Below are 18,312 nucleotides of genomic sequence, written 5' to 3'. Positions count from 1 at the left end.
TAGCACTGTTTGAAAATAAAAATGCTTTTAAGCTAGAGGCAGCCTCGCTATTTGTAAGTTAATTTATTTGTAATGGTACTTTTTCCAATACATCGTCATGCGCTGGATGTCTAGAGAATCCCTGCAAGTGATGAAACAAATTATCCAGTTAAATATTTTTACCAAAAATGTCTTTACCTTTCCTGATAGATCAGGTAGCTTTTTTCCGAAGAACAGCCGCTGTGTGAGCAAGAGTAGTAATCCAACGCTAGGTCCGAAAAGACTTCTGACCAGGGACCTTCTGCTTACCATCGGAATGTATTAACCCCTAACTGTAATGCCATTCATTATCTAACAATGCGAACATTAACAACTGAGTCCCGTGACGGACGTAAACTATTTGAAAGAAAAACAATAGCCACTTTCTGATTTCTTTCCGTTCGTTTTATTGTAAGACACAACAGCAAATTCTTGATAAAAGTGTTTTTTATAGAGTCCGATGATAGCTTGTGTTTGACAGTTGTACTTCCTCTTCCACCTTGTGAAGGTCTTATCATAAACTTAACTAGAAATAGGTCAATGAAGGCAGAGAGATAGATAGGCAAAGGGACATCACTCTCATATCAGCTTGGCACTGGGCATACTCATCTGACTTATGACATGGTATGAATAAGTGTAGTTATTCAGACTTTTCGGTTTATATTGATTTCTGTAATGTTTCATAAAATTATCTGTTCTTTTCTGTTCCATGTCTCTGTTTATGTACTTTACAGGGTTATATAGAATGGACTGTGTTCAAGTATCACTCGATGGAGAACACGTGTACACTTTTCCGTGTCCGGGTACAGTGAATGAGACCATCGTCATTGATCTCAGTCCGCCTCGACATGGACGAGTGGTGACCATAACTAGACACAATACAAGAGAACGCGCGCCATTTTTAAACATATGCGAAGTTCAAATCTGGGGTATTTATGTTTACAGCAGTATCTACTAGATAATGGTATTATGTTCCTTTGATACGTAAATGTGATTGCCAAAGATAATTTAACATTTTTCTAATGCTGTTTTCAAATGTTATCATTGCTATCGTATCTATTTTTATGGCTAATATTTGGTAAAATTCATTTTGAGAAAAACTGCCACAAATAAAAATATACAAAAAAGTATATATTTATTTCAAACGTTCCGACCATGAATCCTAATAATGTACTAGAACAGTGATGCCCAACCTTTTTCGGCCTGCGAGCCATATCCATTTCGGACAGCCGTGTCGCGGGCCACTTCACCGCAAAAATACAAAAAAGAAAAAAAAAATAGAGCAGATACCATTTTTATTAGAAACAAGTTGTACTTACCATTAATTATGTAGTAATTAGTGGGATATTTGAAGTTGTTTACCCGAAACCAACTTCTGAATGTCCGGCCTCATCATAGAGACACCAAGTCGGAGAACCGAATCGAAATGTTCGTCCATCGAAAAAAAAGATTGGGAAACGCCCCTACGTGGGGATAAATAATTCTTCTTCCCCTTTTTTGCGTTTTTTTAATTTTCGGTTTATTATTATTATTATTATTATTATTATTATTATTATTATTATTATTATTATTATTATTATTATTATTATTATTATTATTATTATTATTATTATTATGCCGATTTCCTGCACTGTCGGCAGAGGTTTCGCGGGCCGGATGGCCGTAGGTTGTGCATCCCTGTACTAGAATATAAAAATGTCATTACATACCGTTGATTTTATATAGAGAATAACTATTGCTTATTAGATGATTTTTTTTTCTCTCTCTCTCTCTCTCTTGATTATCGAAAGGCTAAAATTTCTAACAGATTTATTGTACGTGGATTTATTTATTCAATTAGTGTAATTTACCTTTTTCAGTGTGTAATGTCGGATGGTGGGGCAGTAACTGTCAAACTGCGTGCAGTCAAACGTGTCAACACGCAGGTGATGATACCGGGGAAGACAATTACTGCGACTCAGACAATGGTACTTGTGTTGAAGGTACTGTGAACATTTCTTACACATAACTTTTATAATATAAGCAACAGAATAAGGAATATGAATCGTTTTCTAAAGTCTAGTAGGCTTAGTATCAGTATTAAAACCTGTTGCTTTAAAAAATAAGGTTACTCAGATATGTCCTCCTATTTTACAAACCTTTTTGATGGTCCGAGTGTTTCTAGAGAACTGTAACTTCATATAGCTTTAATATGCATGATTAGCCGTGAGAGAGAAGTAAGATCGGTTATAACAGTAATATCTGTTGGAATAACAAATGTATGGGAATTACCGTACGAATCTTTATTACTCTCTGTTGACCGTACTATCCTATCTTTAAAACAAATCAGATTGTGCTGATTCTCTTAAATTATTTACAAATATTATTGTTTTAAAATTGTTTTGTTGGTAGACGGCACACATGTATTTTCGCCGTTTAAACGCAATAAAAAAATTACACAGATAAAAATGTTTACACCTTACCCCCCCCTCCCCCTCACACACACACACACACACTAAACAGAAGAAAAATCGACACAATTTGAGACTGCATCAATAAACTCAAACTCGGACATTTTATTTACAAGGCCATTCAAGCCATTGTCATATGCGACATAGTAACAGATGTATAAGCTCTACAGATAGTAACTCTCTTATAAAAAAAAATTGCTCCAACTTGATGTCATTTATGTATGGTTGTGAACATGTTCACAATGGAGCCCTTCCTGACTTTATTTACCGGTGTGACGAACACTTTCTTGTCTTGAATGGGTCAAAGATTAAGACTTTAGAATGAACAAGCCTCGGGCTGTCATCATTATTATCCATGATGATTCCGTCGAGGAAGTCGACTCTTACAAATATCTGAGTATTATCTTTGATGACAAGCTCAAATGGGACCCCAAGACTTGCATGATCCTCCGTAAGAGCCAACAACGTCTGTACCTCCTAGGGAAACTCAGATCTTTCTTTGTCAGCTCTGTCATCCTCACGTGTTTCTATCAGTCCTTCATTGAAAGTCTCATCCCTTTTCATTCATCTCTTAGTTCCACAGCCTCTCCCTAGGGAACAGGGACAGTCTTGTGTCCCTTGTTAATATCTGTCCCAATATCACCGGATTCAGGCAATGGGATCTGGCAGCCTTTTGTCATCAGCAAATTCTTAGGAAAGCATCTAACATCCTCTATGTTTCTGGTCATGTGTTGGCATGTGAAGATCTCACCCTGTATTGTACTGTTGCTGTAATGTGTGTCTGAGTGTGTGTGTGTGTGTGTGTGTGTGAGAGAGAAAGATAAATATTTCAACAAATGTGTGTATGTATGTATTATCTACTACAAGCAATATTTTGAATTACACTTTTGGAAAAATGAAGTTGTATTGTCTTGCAAACAGATTGCGTGCCGGGATACTGGGGAGAGAACTGTACACGTAGCTGTGGAGCAGGCTGTGATGGCGGTACATGCAGCAAGAATAGCGCGACGTGTCAGTGCCTGTCAGGCTGGAATAGTCCTTTGTGTCAAAGTAAACAATAAATAATGTAGTCCTATTAAAATACAAAGATTTCATGATTCTGATATAATGATGATGATGCTGCTGCTGCTGCTGCTAATTGCTGCTGCTGATGGTGATGATGATGAAGACGACGACGATGACGACGACGACGATGATGATCTGAGGAAATATTTTCTTACTACATAAGAAGTAAAGAAAACCTATGCAGCAAAGGGCACGATAAACATACTTCTCATTGAAAGTTCAGTTGACATTCTATACACGTACAGAAATTTAAGTTTTATTTGCCTGTTTAATTACTTATCCACTGACAACACATAAATACACACATTATGTCTAGAGCAGCATCTGCAACACAACTTCACTGTATTTCGTCAGGCTGCTCAGTCACTACAACGTGTCTAACTACTGAAGACATTTATGGTAGAAGATGTCAAGACAAATGAAGCATATTTATATATGTCCCATACATGTACACCGTATGTGTCTCAGCCAATGTTTTGACTGATGAACATGTCATGCCATTATAGTGTTTTTACACCCACACGCAAATAGTAAATTTCTAGATGTTTTGTTGTCATTGTAATCTGTTGAAAGATTGCTCCGCCGGTCACTACAACGTGTCTAACAACTGTCAAAACACCTGTGGTGAAGGATGTCATGACACATGCAGCAAAACTGACGGGACATGTCAGTGTCGGCCAGGATGGCAGCCTCCTCTGTGTCAAAGTAAGAATGAAATGACCCCAGAGGTCTCACGTTGTTAAATGATAATTCCCCATTACAGCATCTAAGAGAAAACTAATGTTATAATGTGACATTTTAGATGATCTAACAATGATATTTATGACAGATTGCTCAGACGGTCGCTACAACATGTCCAACAACTGTCAAAACACCTGTGGTAGAGGATGTCATGACACGTGCAACATTACTGATGGGACATGTCAGTGTCGGCCAGGATGGCAGCCTCCTCTTTGCCACCGTAAGAACTTTCTGACCCCTAGAGGTCTCATGTTGTTAAGTGATAAGCTACCATGACAGTATCTAGGATAAAACTAATATCATGTGACATAATAGATGCTCTAACAATGATATGTTCACAGGTTGCTCAGACGATCATTACAACGTGTCTAACGACTGTCAAAACACCTGTGGTAGAGGATGTCATGACACGTGTAGCAGGACTGACGGGACATGTCAGTGTCAGCCAGGATGGCAGCCTCCTCTGTGTCAACGTAAGAATACAAGGGTGTGAGTGATGTGTCCATCTCAGCTGTCAGCGTGCGCGAAACGGAAAACAAACCCCGAGATACAAATGCGACACCACCGACTTCTATATTAAAAAAAAAAAAAAAAAAAAAAAAAAACAAGCATCCGTACCTTTTTTGTTATGTAACAAACATAGTGTGTAACGATTTTACAACTGGTGGGGAATGCAGTCTAGTCAGTACAAAGGGGAAAAAAAGGTTACCTCCTGAAGACAAGTCATCTTACACTCAGCTTTCCCCTCCACACACCTCTCACTCTCACTGCACGTCCGAACGCTCCGGCACAGGTAATGTCTTTCAGTCGCGTGCGCAAATCAACAAATGACAACACAGTTACAAAGACAGTTCAAGACACTATTAATCAAGCTAAAGCACGATTTATATAAAACACTCCCCTTCCCTGGAGATAAGGGAGAGTGAAGATCAAGGTAAATGCGGAAGACATTAAAACCAGTTGTACCCAGTCTCTCTTTTTCTCTCTCAATAACTTTCTGTTCTTCGTTCTAGCCTACACACCATTAGATCGTAACATACAGGTGGATGCAGAAAAAATTGCAAAGAAAGAGTATATCTCAAAGAACTAATCTATATTTCCTTACCAAAGACTTTAACAATGTATCTATCTCACAACGGTTTACTTTACATAAATAGAATACAGAAAATCAGAAAGTGAAGACTTTTAGTAATACGTAAAATGATGACTCGAAATAACTTTCTTTCTGCCTCACAAAATAGTGAATTACTAAATGACTATACTAATATGATCAAATAATTAAAGAGCAATTTTTTAAAACATGGTAAGAATTTTAAGTGTCCATTTTATCAAGAATGTCAATTAATGCAGGGTGTGCTGACGGCTGGTTCGGGTCTGAGTGTACAGAGTGCGGCCACTGCGCCAACAACAGCGTCTGTGACAAGAAGACCGGCGTCTGTCCCTTTTGTGATGGAGACTTTGTTGCCCCCCTGTGTGTAGATGGTGAGTTTTGTTTTGATTTGGTAGTAGGACTTAAAACAACACATGTACCATCGAAAACAAACAAATATTACAACCACCGCAACAACTACCACAATTGCCACCACGCCCATAACATATTGAGATACCTTGGCATACAGAACTTTGTTGCTGTAGGCAAGATGACTAACCTTATTTATGTCTCCTAATAACGAATCCATCATTGACTATCTAAATATCTAGCATGAATTTTCACTCATTCAGATCAGCTTTGTTAGAACTATTGTCTTCTCACAAAATTTTGAGAACTTGAAATACCAAGGGACAAGTAAAACAATTTACAAATATTGCATCTGCACGAGCCAGTAACCATTTTTTTTCCAACGACAGGGAAAATCACACATTTCTATTACTGTTTGTCTGTGTGTGTGTGTGTATTTTACTTTGTTATGTTTAGAAAAGATGCCACATTATAGTGACAAGGAGACTGTCGGTTTGGCGGGTCCTGTGGCTGGTGCAGCAGTTGGCTGTAGTATTGTCTTTCTTATTACAGGAATCCTCATTGGTCTGTGAGTTAATTGTTCAGAGAAAACTTTTTTTTTCTTCACTTTTCCTTCTTTCATGCTCATTGTCACTCACACGTTTTCTTTCGCAATCTGCTCACTGAATGTCATATCAACATCCTTTCCTTCATACCCTCCTTTTCTTTTCTGTCTTCCTTTCTGTAATTCTGCTCCCGATTCTGGTGACATGTACTATTTAAATATATAATTTTAAAAGGCTAATGTCATAGAGACTTTTTTCTTTAGTTATTAGGTAAGGCATAGCACATGCTAATTTTTCTCCAATTGTTGATGGATATTGTACATTTTCGTTATACACTCATGTAAACACTGTCATGCATTCAACGAACATCAATGAAGCATGTTAAGCACACGTGTAGCTGGTCATCGTTTTCCTTACTGAAGAATATACAAAAGACATTATTCAAAGCTTTATCATGTTTCTCCAGTTCGCGGTTAAGAGATTTTCAAGATGTTATTTTGGCATAATCATACACAGGCATATTATAACGAAGTATTATAAAATTTATTTTATTTTTATTGAAATTAAACTTTGAGAGTTAATTGTTTTAGGTGTCTGAGAAGATCAAGATCCAAGCAAAACACCGAACATCTCAGCTCAGCTAATGAAACCTCCATGACTTGTGACACAGGTAATGTCTCCTGATCACATTACATCACAATCATCAGTATAGCATCATATACTACAGTGCAAGTAATAAACTTTTATGTTTGGCTGTTATGTAGCTGTTAGGCCTTTAGTTCAATCTTTGAAAATTTGTAACTAGTAAAATAATGATAAAAAGTGATGCAAAAAAAAGCCAAAATTATTGGGAGTCACCGTTTCCTTCAATATTGCGACTATTTTTTATTCTCGGAAAGTACGATTCTTAATAAAATGTATTTTTTCACAACTGCTTAGATTAGATAAAGCTATAAATTCCCTTTTTATCTGTATTGCAAAAACACAATTTCTTCATTTTACAATATTATAAAAAAACAATTTTTAACATTAAACTTCTCTGTCTATTTACAGTCTTCCGTATAATTATTTAAACAATAACTTTTTTTTATCACCGATCTGTAGTTAGATTATCAATACAATGCATAGGATCTTAAAAAAGCGCAATAATGATGTTAGTTCATGTAGTGTTTTTGCCCTCGACAGAACGACCAGGCTCTACATCTGCGGACTACAGCAACAACGTCTATGAACAACTGGACCCTCGTGACGAGAACATCTCCGCCTACTCTTCTCTCCGCATCCAGACTAGCAGCAAGTCAACCTAGAGGCCTGCTTCTTACCTCACTACGTGTCCAGTGAAACAAACAATTTAAGTTCGACTTAAAAGCAGTTTCTGTTAAATATTCAATAATTTGTAAATATAAACAAGAGCATGTACGCCACCCATTTTCGCTGGAAAGGTGCACATCACTAGCCTTCCAGTTTCGTAATGAACTGACTGGAATAGTTGATTCAATTCATTTTTTACCTTACAGTTATAGTTTACTGCGGAGTAAACATGTTGTTTTCCTTGCATGTATCTAACAGTTTACTGTCATTTACAAAAACGGAAAGAGCTGAGCGGAATCATGAGATTCTTGAATAAATTTGCTTTAATACATGTACCTGATGATAATGATGATGACGACAATGATGATGACGACAACGATGATGATGATGATGATGATGATGATGATGATGATGATGATGATGATGATGATGATGATGATGATGATTACTATTACTAATAAAGTGGGAATTTATAAAAAGCAATATTTTAGCCAAAGGCGGACTCATTGCGCTGAACAAGATGACACAATAGTCACAAAGATGTAGAAGGAAAGACAACTCTAGGACTCGCTGCGTTCCGACAGTAAAGGGTGATAACTGTAAATCTAGCAGTAACGACTCAGAGAATAAGGTTAGTGACATCTGGAAACTACTGGGACGATATTGAGTAATCTTGAGAATATGAAGAAATGTTATCACATGAAACTGCAAGGTGATCATCATTTCAGTTTATTTCATCCATATCAAGGTCGCTGCCGCAGCGAGTGAAACATGGCGGAGTGGACTCCACCCAATATATCGCACTTTAAATAACATTAAATACAATTCTGTTGCAAACCGGACGAGTTAAACGCAGCAGAAGCGCTTGTAGACATGAAGGTCCAACACTTTTATCCTAAGCGAAGATGACCACAAAACAAATATAATCAAGGGGAGCCGATCCCCTCAGCCTGTTGGTTTTTGTAAAATGTCTCTTCATTTGTCTGCCTCTTCACACTGTCCTAAAGCATCGTCAGTGGGTGGCCACGTGACCCGGATGTACTTCTGGGTGCGATCCAGCTTTCCCCTGGAGCTGCGAGTTTTCAAACAACAAAAAAACCGAAGTAGACTCAACAAGTTTCACGTATATGATTTACATTTTAAATAAGTCTGAAGACTTGAGGCTCTGAAGAAGAAGAGGTTCAGGTTTCGTACTCTCTCCCAGTCAAGGACAAACCACAGGCAGCAGAAATATTCCTCTCTCTCTCTCATCAGTTCTAATCCGTTTATACTATTGCAGCCCCTCAATCCAGCCTTTACATCAACGAAAAAGTGGCAATACCGAGACACACCCACGTTTTCGCCCCGCACAAAACCAGGAACTCACGCACAAAATACTCGCCATCACGAGTTTTGGTAGCTGGACAAGTTTTATTTGATCACAAGTACACAAACACTGATAAGACAAGAAAGAGAGACAGAAAGTGGTACAGGGGGTAAAGTATAGAAAATATTACAAAAAACAAACACTTAACGAAAATGCAACCATTGTTACATATCTTTTCTAATATTCATCTTGCTTCGCACTTACACATGCATTCTTGTCTCCTGGCGCGACAATAAGGTTTTATAAATATTTTTATATGCAAGAGATAAAATCCCAAAAAGGTTTTCCCACGAAGTCTCAACATTTATACAGCCGAGAATCTACTATCTGTTGATAAAATATTAATTTGTCATTTTTATAGGAAAGATGTATAATTTTAAAAAAAGCCCCAATCCTAACATCTAATGTCCATGTATTTTCTGTTCACGACTAAATTTATCGTAATTAACTTTTGTTTTTACTACAGGCACAGTTTACACTTGTGTATGCATTCATACAAATGTGTTAACATCAGCGACACGAACTAATGAACAGAGAGAGCTAAAGAAACCTTATCTGTTTTCCTACGAATACTTTCCCTGTTGACGGGGCTACCCCTAGGGTACGAGGAAGTTTAGATACAGGTCGGGTGTTTGTAAGATGGCGGGTGGTGTGTGGATGTGGTTTGTAACACTGTGTGTATTTGCTGATATTTTGTTGTTAACCCCTGCACAGCTGGATCATATGAGTGAGTACTGCCTTGCCAGTATTTTAGGATACATTATCTGTGTTACAATGGCTTATCTCTCAGTACACAAAATCTCGTGACTCATGAGCAGTTAAATAAGATAACCCCCGAGTTCCGCAAATGATCGTTATTATCGTAATTCTCAAGCACTTAAAAATATGTTTCTCCACACCATGTGTACTCCTGCCAATAAACAGTAAAGATGAAAAATAATGTGATGGTTTGATCAGCAATCAGAAGGAAAATGATATCCTGTTATGGTCGTCATTCGACGTAAATATAGATGTTCATATAGATGTTCATATAGATGTTCATATTGAACCTCCTGAGAGACAATCTACTGATTTTATGGAGTCATGGACATACTAGATAATGACACCATGTTCAACTAGCTTATCTGATAGAGTATAAGGTCACTAGCAATTATTTAAGTACTCGAAATTCGGTAAACAGTGGACTTTGCTTTGATTTTATGTTTACTTTAAAATTTTACTCTAAACTTAATAAAAGTATCTGCATTCTTATGTTCTGTTTGTTAATCCTATTATTGTAGAGGTCTTTTCTAGGCCGCGAAATGATAGTTTTTTTCTATAGTTCGATGATAGCTTGTTTAATAATTGTTAGTATTCGTTAGAAAATATGTGAAGTATATTTTAACATTTGATAAGTCAGAGACGAACATACCTGTGGGAAAAGCCCAATTATCTGTTACAGTTAACATCGCTGCCAACAAAACATGCAGTATTAGTTCCGGTATTCAGAGAACAACATATTATCCGGAGACTGCTCTGCCGCTATCAATGGAAACACTGACACAAATTTCGAAATTAAAAGAACACCCAACTGTATTCACACTGCAGCAGACGACTACAATCCTCTGTTGGGGGTGGACCTGGGACGGAACATTTCTTTGCACTCAATCATCATCTACGGACGCAGCTACAGTGAGTAAACAATTGAATGTATTAAGTTTAAAGTGGATCTCCAAAATACATTATACCCAGCAGTTTGTCGTTCAAGTTTGCATATTTTACACTTGCTTTTTAAAAGTCTGATGCATGACCATGTGCTTATGCAGCACTACATAGAGAAAGCGCCATCTTCCTGTACTTTCTTATACATTTAAAGAATGTACTGTCCCTGCAACCTAAGAAACTAGTTTCCCTTATTCGCACCTAGCCCTGTAAGAAAATAATAATGCTTTTAAGGTTGAGGCAGCCGCGCTATTTATAAGGTAATTTATTTGTAATGATACTTTTTCCAATACTTCATCATGCGCTGGATGTCTAGACTCTAGAGAATCCCTTCAACTGATGAAACAAATTATCCAGTTAAATATTTTTACCTCTTATGTCTTTACCTTTCCTGATAGATCAGGTAGCTTTTTCCGAAGAACAGCCACTGTTCTACTTCCTCTACCACCTTGTGAAGGTCTTATCACAAGCTGAACTAGAAATTAGTCAATAGTCGTTTTCAGAAGTAGGTTACCCCGCCTTCAAGTGTACACAGCAAACACACCTTCGAGGAAAACACAATACGAAAATTTCCTTAGAGAGAATAGTTGGTGCTATTGTGATATGTTCTTTTGTCACAAGACATCAATCATCAATATTCAAAGTTTTATCACAACGTGGGTTATATATGCGGTCATATTTCTTTTTTCAGAGGAAGGAATAAAATAAAAGATATATTTTCATAGTCAAGTGGTATGAGCTGAAACATGTTTTTATTTCCCTGTGAGATATTATTTAAAGTAAAAGACGAAAACAACAATTTCTTTGCTTTGAAGTTTCATGCTTTTGTTATGATATTTTCACTAGAAATTCATTACTAGACGACATCAGCTCATAAGTCGAAAGGTGGAAGATCTCAACTTTACATGAAGCAAAATACATTGTCCCTCAAATGAAACAATAAAAAATCAACACGGTTTGCACCGTCGGAAAATGAAGAAGGCTTATAATCCTGTTAAGTCAAAACCTAAAAGATGATGGCAAAGTAAAGAACAGCACTTAGAAACCGTTAGTGGATGAAAGTACTGATCGAAAAAATCGAAGCAGCACAAGACGTCCATAACAGAGAATAACGATGCAACAAAATCACAAATCGGTGAAATATTTAAAAACTCGACAACGATTCATTGACAAAACAAAAGACAGAGAGCTATTTAGACAAAGGGACATCACTCTCCTATCAGCATGGCACGGGGCATAATCATCTGACTTTTGACAATGTAAGCATAAGTGTAGTTATTCAGACTTTTCCGTTTATTTTGATGTATGTAATGTTACATAGAATTATCTGTTCTTCTCTGTTCAATGTCTCTGTTTATGTACTTTACAGGGTTAGATAGAATGAACTGTGTTCAAGTATCACTCGATGGAGAACACGTGTACACGTTTCCGTGTCCGGGTACAAGGGAGGTGACCACCGTCATTAATCTCAATCCGCCTCGACATGGACGAGTGGTGACCATCACTAGACACAATTCATCAGCAGGAGAACATACGCCATTTTTAAACATATGCGAGGTCCAAATCTGGGGTATTTAGGTTTATAGCAGTATCTACTAGATAATGGTATTATGTTCCCTTGATACCTAAATGTGATTGCCAAAGATAATTTAACATTTTTCTAATGCTTTTTTCAAATGTTATCATTGCTATCGTATCTATTTTTATAGCTAAAATCTTGTAAAATTCATTTTGAGAAAAAAACCATAAATAAAAGTATAAAAAAGTATAAATTTATTTCAAACATTCCGACCATGAATCCTAATAATATACTCGAATATAAGAATGTAATTACATATCGTTGATTTTATATAGGGAATAAGTTGCTTATTGGATGATTTCTCTCTCTTTCTCTGTTGATTATCGAAAGGCTGAAATTTCTAACAGATTTAATGTACGTCTGTCTATTCATTAAATAATTGTCATTTACCTTTCTCAGTGTGTAAGGTCGGATGGTGGGGCAGTGACTGTCAAACTCAGTGCAGTCAAACGTGTCAACACGCAGGTGATGATACCGGGGAAATTAATTACTGTGACTCAGTCAATGGTGCTTGTGTTAAAGGTACTGTGAACAGTTTTTACACATAACTTTTATAATATTATAGTCATCTGAATAAAGAATATGAATCGTTTTCTAAAGTCTAGTAGGCTGAGTATCAGTATTATAACCCGTTGCTTAAAAAACAAGTTGACTCAGATATTTCTCCTATTTTACGAACCTTGTTGATGGCCCGAGTGTTTCTAGAGAACTGTAACTTCATACAGTTTTAATTTGCATGATCAGCCGTGAGGGAGAGAGATAAATATTTCAACGCATGTGTGTATGTATGTATTATCTATTACGACTAATATTTTGAGGCACACTTTTGGAAAAATGAAGTTGTATTGTATTGCGAACAGATTGCGTGCCGGGATACTGGGGAGAGAACTGTACACGTACCTGTGGAGCAGGCTGTGGCGTTGGTACATGCAGCAGGACTAACGGGACATGTCAGTGTCGGCCAGGATGGCAGCCTCCTCTGTGTCAACGTAAGAACACACTGACCCCAGGGGTCTCAAGTTGTTAAATGATAATTTGTCATAACAGCATCTAAGAGAAAACTAATGTTAGAATGTGACATATTAGATGATCTAACAATGATATTTTATGACAGACTGCTCAGACGGTCACTACAACATGTCTAACGACTGTCAAAACACCTGTGGTAGAGGATGTCATGACACTTGCAGCAGGACTGACGGAACTTGTCAGTGTCGGACAGGATGGCAGCCTCCTCTTTGTGAACGTAAGAACTTTCTGACCCCTAGAGGTCTCACGTTGTTAAATGATAAGCTACCATAACAGTATCTAGGATAAAACTAATATCATGTGACATATAGATGATCTAACAATGATATTTTATGACAGACTGCTCAGAAGGTCACTACAACGTGTCTAACGACTGTCAAAACACTTGTGGTAGAGGATGTCATGACACTTGCAGCAGGACTGACGGGACATGTCGGTGTCAGCCAGGATGGCAGCCTCCCCTGTGTCAATGTAAGAACGCAATGACCCCAGAGGTCTCATGTTAAATGATAAGTTACCATAACAGTATTTAGGAGAAAACTGCTAGAAAGCGATATATTAGATAATATAACAATGATGTGTTATGACAGATTGCATGGACGGTCACTACAACATGTCTAACGACTGTCACAACACTTGTGGTAAAGGATGTAACAACACATGTAGCAGGACTGACGGGACATGTCAGTGTCAGCCAGGATGGCAGCCTCCTCTGTGTCAATGTAAGAATACAAGGGAGTGAGTCATGTGTCCATCTCAGCTGACAACGTGCGCGAATCGGAAAACAGTCCCCGAGATACAAATGCGACATCACCGACTTCTATAAAAGAACAGCTTCCATCCCTTTTCTGTTATGTAACAAACATAGTCTGTGACGATTCTACCTGTTTTTTTCTCTTTCAATAACTTGTTGTGCTTTGTTCTGGCCTACACACAGTTCGTGACATACAGGTGGATGTAGAAAGAATTGTAGAGAAAGATTTTACCAAAAAGAATACAGAAAATCAGAAAGTGAAGGCTTATAGTAATATGTAAAATGATAACTCGAAATACCTTACTTTCTGCCTCACAAAATACTGTTTGCTACATGACTATACGAATATGATCAAATAATTAAAGAGCAATTTTTTAAGACATGGTAAGAATTTTAAGTGTCCATTTTATCAAGATAGTCTATTAATTCAGGGTGTGCTGACGGGTGGTTCGGGTCTGAGTGTACAGAGTGCGGCCACTGCGCCAACAACAGCGTCTGTGACAACAACACCGGCGTCTGTCCCTCTTGTGATGGAGACTTTGTAGCCCCCTGTGTCTAGATGGTGAGTTTTGTTTTGGTTTGGTAGTAAGACTGTTAAAACAACACAAATACGACCTCGAAAACACATAAATATTACCACCACCGCTTCAGCTACCACAACTGCCACTACGTCCCTAACATACCGAAAAAGCTCGGCATACAGAACTTTGTTGTAGTAGGCAGGATGACTAACCTTATTAATGTCTCCTACTGACGACCCATCATTGGCTATCTAAATATCTAGCATTGAATTTTCACTCATTGAAATCAACTTTGTTAGAACTATTGTCTTGTCACAAAATTTTGAGAACTTGAAATACCAAGGGACAAGTAAAACAATGTCAAAATATTGCATCTGCACGAGCCAGTAACTGTTTTTTTCCAACGACAGGAAAAATCGCACATTTCTCTTACTGCTCATTTGTGTGTTTGTGTGTGTGTGTTTTACTTTGCTATGTTTAGAAAAGATGCCACATTATGGTGACAAGGAGACTGTGAGTTTGGCGGGTCCTGTGGCTGGTGCAGCAGTTGGCTGTAGTATTGTCTTTCTTATTACAGGAATCCTCATTGGTCTGTGAGTTAATCGTTTGGAGAAAACATTTTTTCTTCACTTGACCCTTCTGTCATGATCTTTGTCACGCAGACGTTTTCTTTCGCAATCTGCTCACTGAATGTCACATCAACATCCTTTCCTTTCATACCCACCCTTTCTTTTTCTTTCTTTCTGACTGTATTTCTGTGCTTTATTCTGGTGACATACATTAGGGAAATATTTAATTTTAAAAGACTAGTTACATATAGACTTCTGTTTTAATGATTAGGTAAGACATAATACATGCCATTTTTCCTCCAACTGTGGGTTAATATACTCTGTACGTTTTCTCATGTAAACATCAATATGCACAGAAAAAAATCACCCAAATATTCCTTTCAAATTTAACAAACGTGCAAATCACCAATGCTTGCTACATGTATTTTAGCTGCTTCTGCAGTGTCATTACCCCTCAACTTAATGTACCCTTGCAGAGACAGAATAGGAACAACTATCCACTTGTAAAAGACTTTCACTCTTACCTGTGTTCATATAGCTTTTTAAAAATAAAATGATAAAGAAACAGAACAACAAGAACAAATACAAGATGAAGACCTTTTATAAAGCTACATGAAAACTAACTGTGATCCGTACAAGAAACATAACCGTCAACAAACAGATGATATCATGACAAAAAGAATTAGTTTGTGAATGAAGAAGCAAAGAGTGGATGGAACAGTACCTTTGTTTATGCAAGATATTCTTTCAAGTAACTGATATTTGAAGCGGACTCCACATGCTTTAACATAGAGAAAACATAAAAAGAAAAAAACAGAAAATTTCAATGAAGACAACATAACTACCAAAGAGACCGACTCGGGTGGTGATGTGTCAGTAACTTACACAGGCATGATAGACATAGTACAGGGTGGCAATCATACAATCAACAAAAATCAGTGAAGCATGCTAAAGATGATAAACCTTCTCCTTACTGAGCAATATCAGAAAGACATTATTCTAAGCTTTTTGAAGTTTTTCCAAAGACGTGGTTAAGATTTTTCTTCTGAAAAATTGCAAAAAGTTTTTTTGCATAAGTATTCACAGGTATATTATAACAAAGTATAATTAAATTAATTTTATTTTTATTGAAATTAAACTTTGAGAGTTTATTGTTTTAGTTTTCTGAGAAGATCAAGATCCAAACAAACCACCGAACATCTCAGCTCAGCTAATGAAACCTCCTCTACAGGTAATGTCTCCTGATCACATTATGTCACAATCATCATTATAGCTTCATATACTACAGTGCAAGTAATAAACTTTTATGTTCGGCTGTTTTTCAGCTGTTTGAAAGACTTTAGTTCAGTTTTTGAAAATGTTTAGCTATCAAGTTACAGTCTTCCGTATAATTAAACAATAAACTATTTTATCACCGATTCTACCGGTCTGTAGCAATATCATCAATACCGTGCATATGACCTTAAAAATGAGCAATGATGATGTTAGTTCATGTGGTTTTTTCGCCCTTGACATGTCCAGCAGAACGACCAGGCTCTACATCTGTGAAAGACACATCGGACTACAGCAACAACGTCTATGACGCACTCGACCCTCGTGACGAAAACATCGCCCCCTACTCTTCTCTCTACATCCAGACTAGCAGCAAGGGAACCTAGAGGCCTGCTTCCTACCTCAATACGAGTCCAGTGAAACAAATAATTTAAGTTCGACTTAGAAGCAGTTTCTGTTAAATATTCAATAATTTGTAAATATAAACAAGAGTATACACGCCACCCATTTTCGCTGGAGAGTTGCACATGACTAGCCTTCCAGATTCGTAATGAACTGACTGGAACAGTTGACACACTTCATTTTTACCTTACAGTTATAGTTTACTGCGGAGTAAACATGTTGTTTTCCTTACATGTATCTAACAGTTTACTGTCATTTACAAACACCGAAAGAGCTGAGCGGAATCATGAGATTCTTGAATAAATTTGCTTTAGTACATGTACCTGATGATACTGATGATGACGACAATAATGATGACGACAATGATGCTGATGATGACGATGGAGATGATGATGACTACTAGTACTAATAATGAGTAATCTTGAGAATATGAAAAAATGTTATCACGCGAAACTTCAAGCAAGTAATCATCATTTCAGTTTATTTAATCCATATCAAGGTCGCTGCCGAAGCGAGTGAAACATGGCGGAGTGGACTTCAGCCAATAGATCCAACAGTTCGCACTTTCAATAATATTAAATACAATTCTGTTGCAAACCGGACGAGTAAGAAACGCAGCAAAAGCACTTGTAGACATGAAGGTCTAACAATTTTATCCAGAGTGAAGCATGACCACAAAACAAATATCATCAAGGGGAGCCGATCCCCTCAGCCTGTTAGGCGAAGGGACACAACTCTCCATTGTAATCTGTTATATTTTTTCATCAGGAACATAATTAAAAGTCACGAAAATTGACTTTTCCCTGCTGTTCAATAGATCGTCTTCCTAATTGAAATGTTCAATAACTTATATATTTATATTGCACTTCGTTTTATATAATAATAATTTAAACATCTAAGGTCATTATGTCATATGTAATTATTTGATTCTAATCGAGCTAATTATTTGAAAAAAAGTTATCTAATTCAATTTATTTTGTTACTAATCTTTGAAAATAAGGCCCCTATAAGTGATATTTTATGTCTTGATAATAATCCAACCAACTGTTTGAATGCAACATATTATTTACAAACAAATAATTAAAATTTTTACAAGTTAATCTCACAATTATCCGCGTTATTTCATAGTAATACAAAGAGTAATACGTACATGAAATTTATGCTTCCCATAGACTTAAACATTAAAATAAGAAATTCCTAATACTTATGGTGTATATTTGTCTGTTAAAGACCAACCTGAGTGGTTTGCGTTTTTGCAGATATCGGTAGATATAACCGATATAAACCTAACCTGTAATTTTCAGCCTCCAAGACCCATCCGTTAAGTAATTGTCCGCAAACAAATTACGGGATTGGCATCTGTGATTATCGAGCCGGATAACAGTTTAGTACGTCACGCGAACAGCTTACTACGTCACGTTAGTGCACCATTCACAATATTGTCAGCAGTCAACACCAATCACAGCGACAGTTGAGGTTATTCGGACGTTAAAAGTCTGAATTCTTCGCGCCAAAGTATTTTTTTCTCGT

The 18,312-nt window shown here is 37.1% G+C and overlaps 1 protein-coding gene across 1 annotated transcript; it reads left to right on the top strand.

The window, feature by feature from the left end:
• Positions 1-1,912: 1,912 nt before the first annotated feature.
• On the top strand, positions 1,913-17,215 carry LOC112572706 (multiple epidermal growth factor-like domains protein 11). Its single transcript, XM_025252523.1, has 9 exons — positions 1,913-2,000; positions 3,390-3,518; positions 4,107-4,238; positions 4,363-4,494; positions 4,616-4,747; positions 5,625-5,756; positions 15,021-15,132; positions 16,269-16,339; positions 16,630-17,215. Exons 4-9 carry the CDS (start codon positions 4,386-4,388, stop codon positions 16,764-16,766), a joined length of 693 nt encoding a protein of 230 aa, XP_025108308.1. The 5' UTR covers positions 1,913-2,000; positions 3,390-3,518; positions 4,107-4,238; positions 4,363-4,385; the 3' UTR covers positions 16,767-17,215.
• The last annotated feature ends 1,097 nt before the right edge of the window (positions 17,216-18,312 follow it).

Source organism: Pomacea canaliculata, linkage group LG9 (genome assembly GCF_003073045.1).
Source record: "Pomacea canaliculata isolate SZHN2017 linkage group LG9, ASM307304v1, whole genome shotgun sequence".
NCBI classification, from domain to species: Eukaryota; Metazoa; Mollusca; class Gastropoda; order Architaenioglossa; family Ampullariidae; genus Pomacea; species Pomacea canaliculata.
This window is presented reverse-complemented; position numbering and strand designations above follow the sequence as displayed.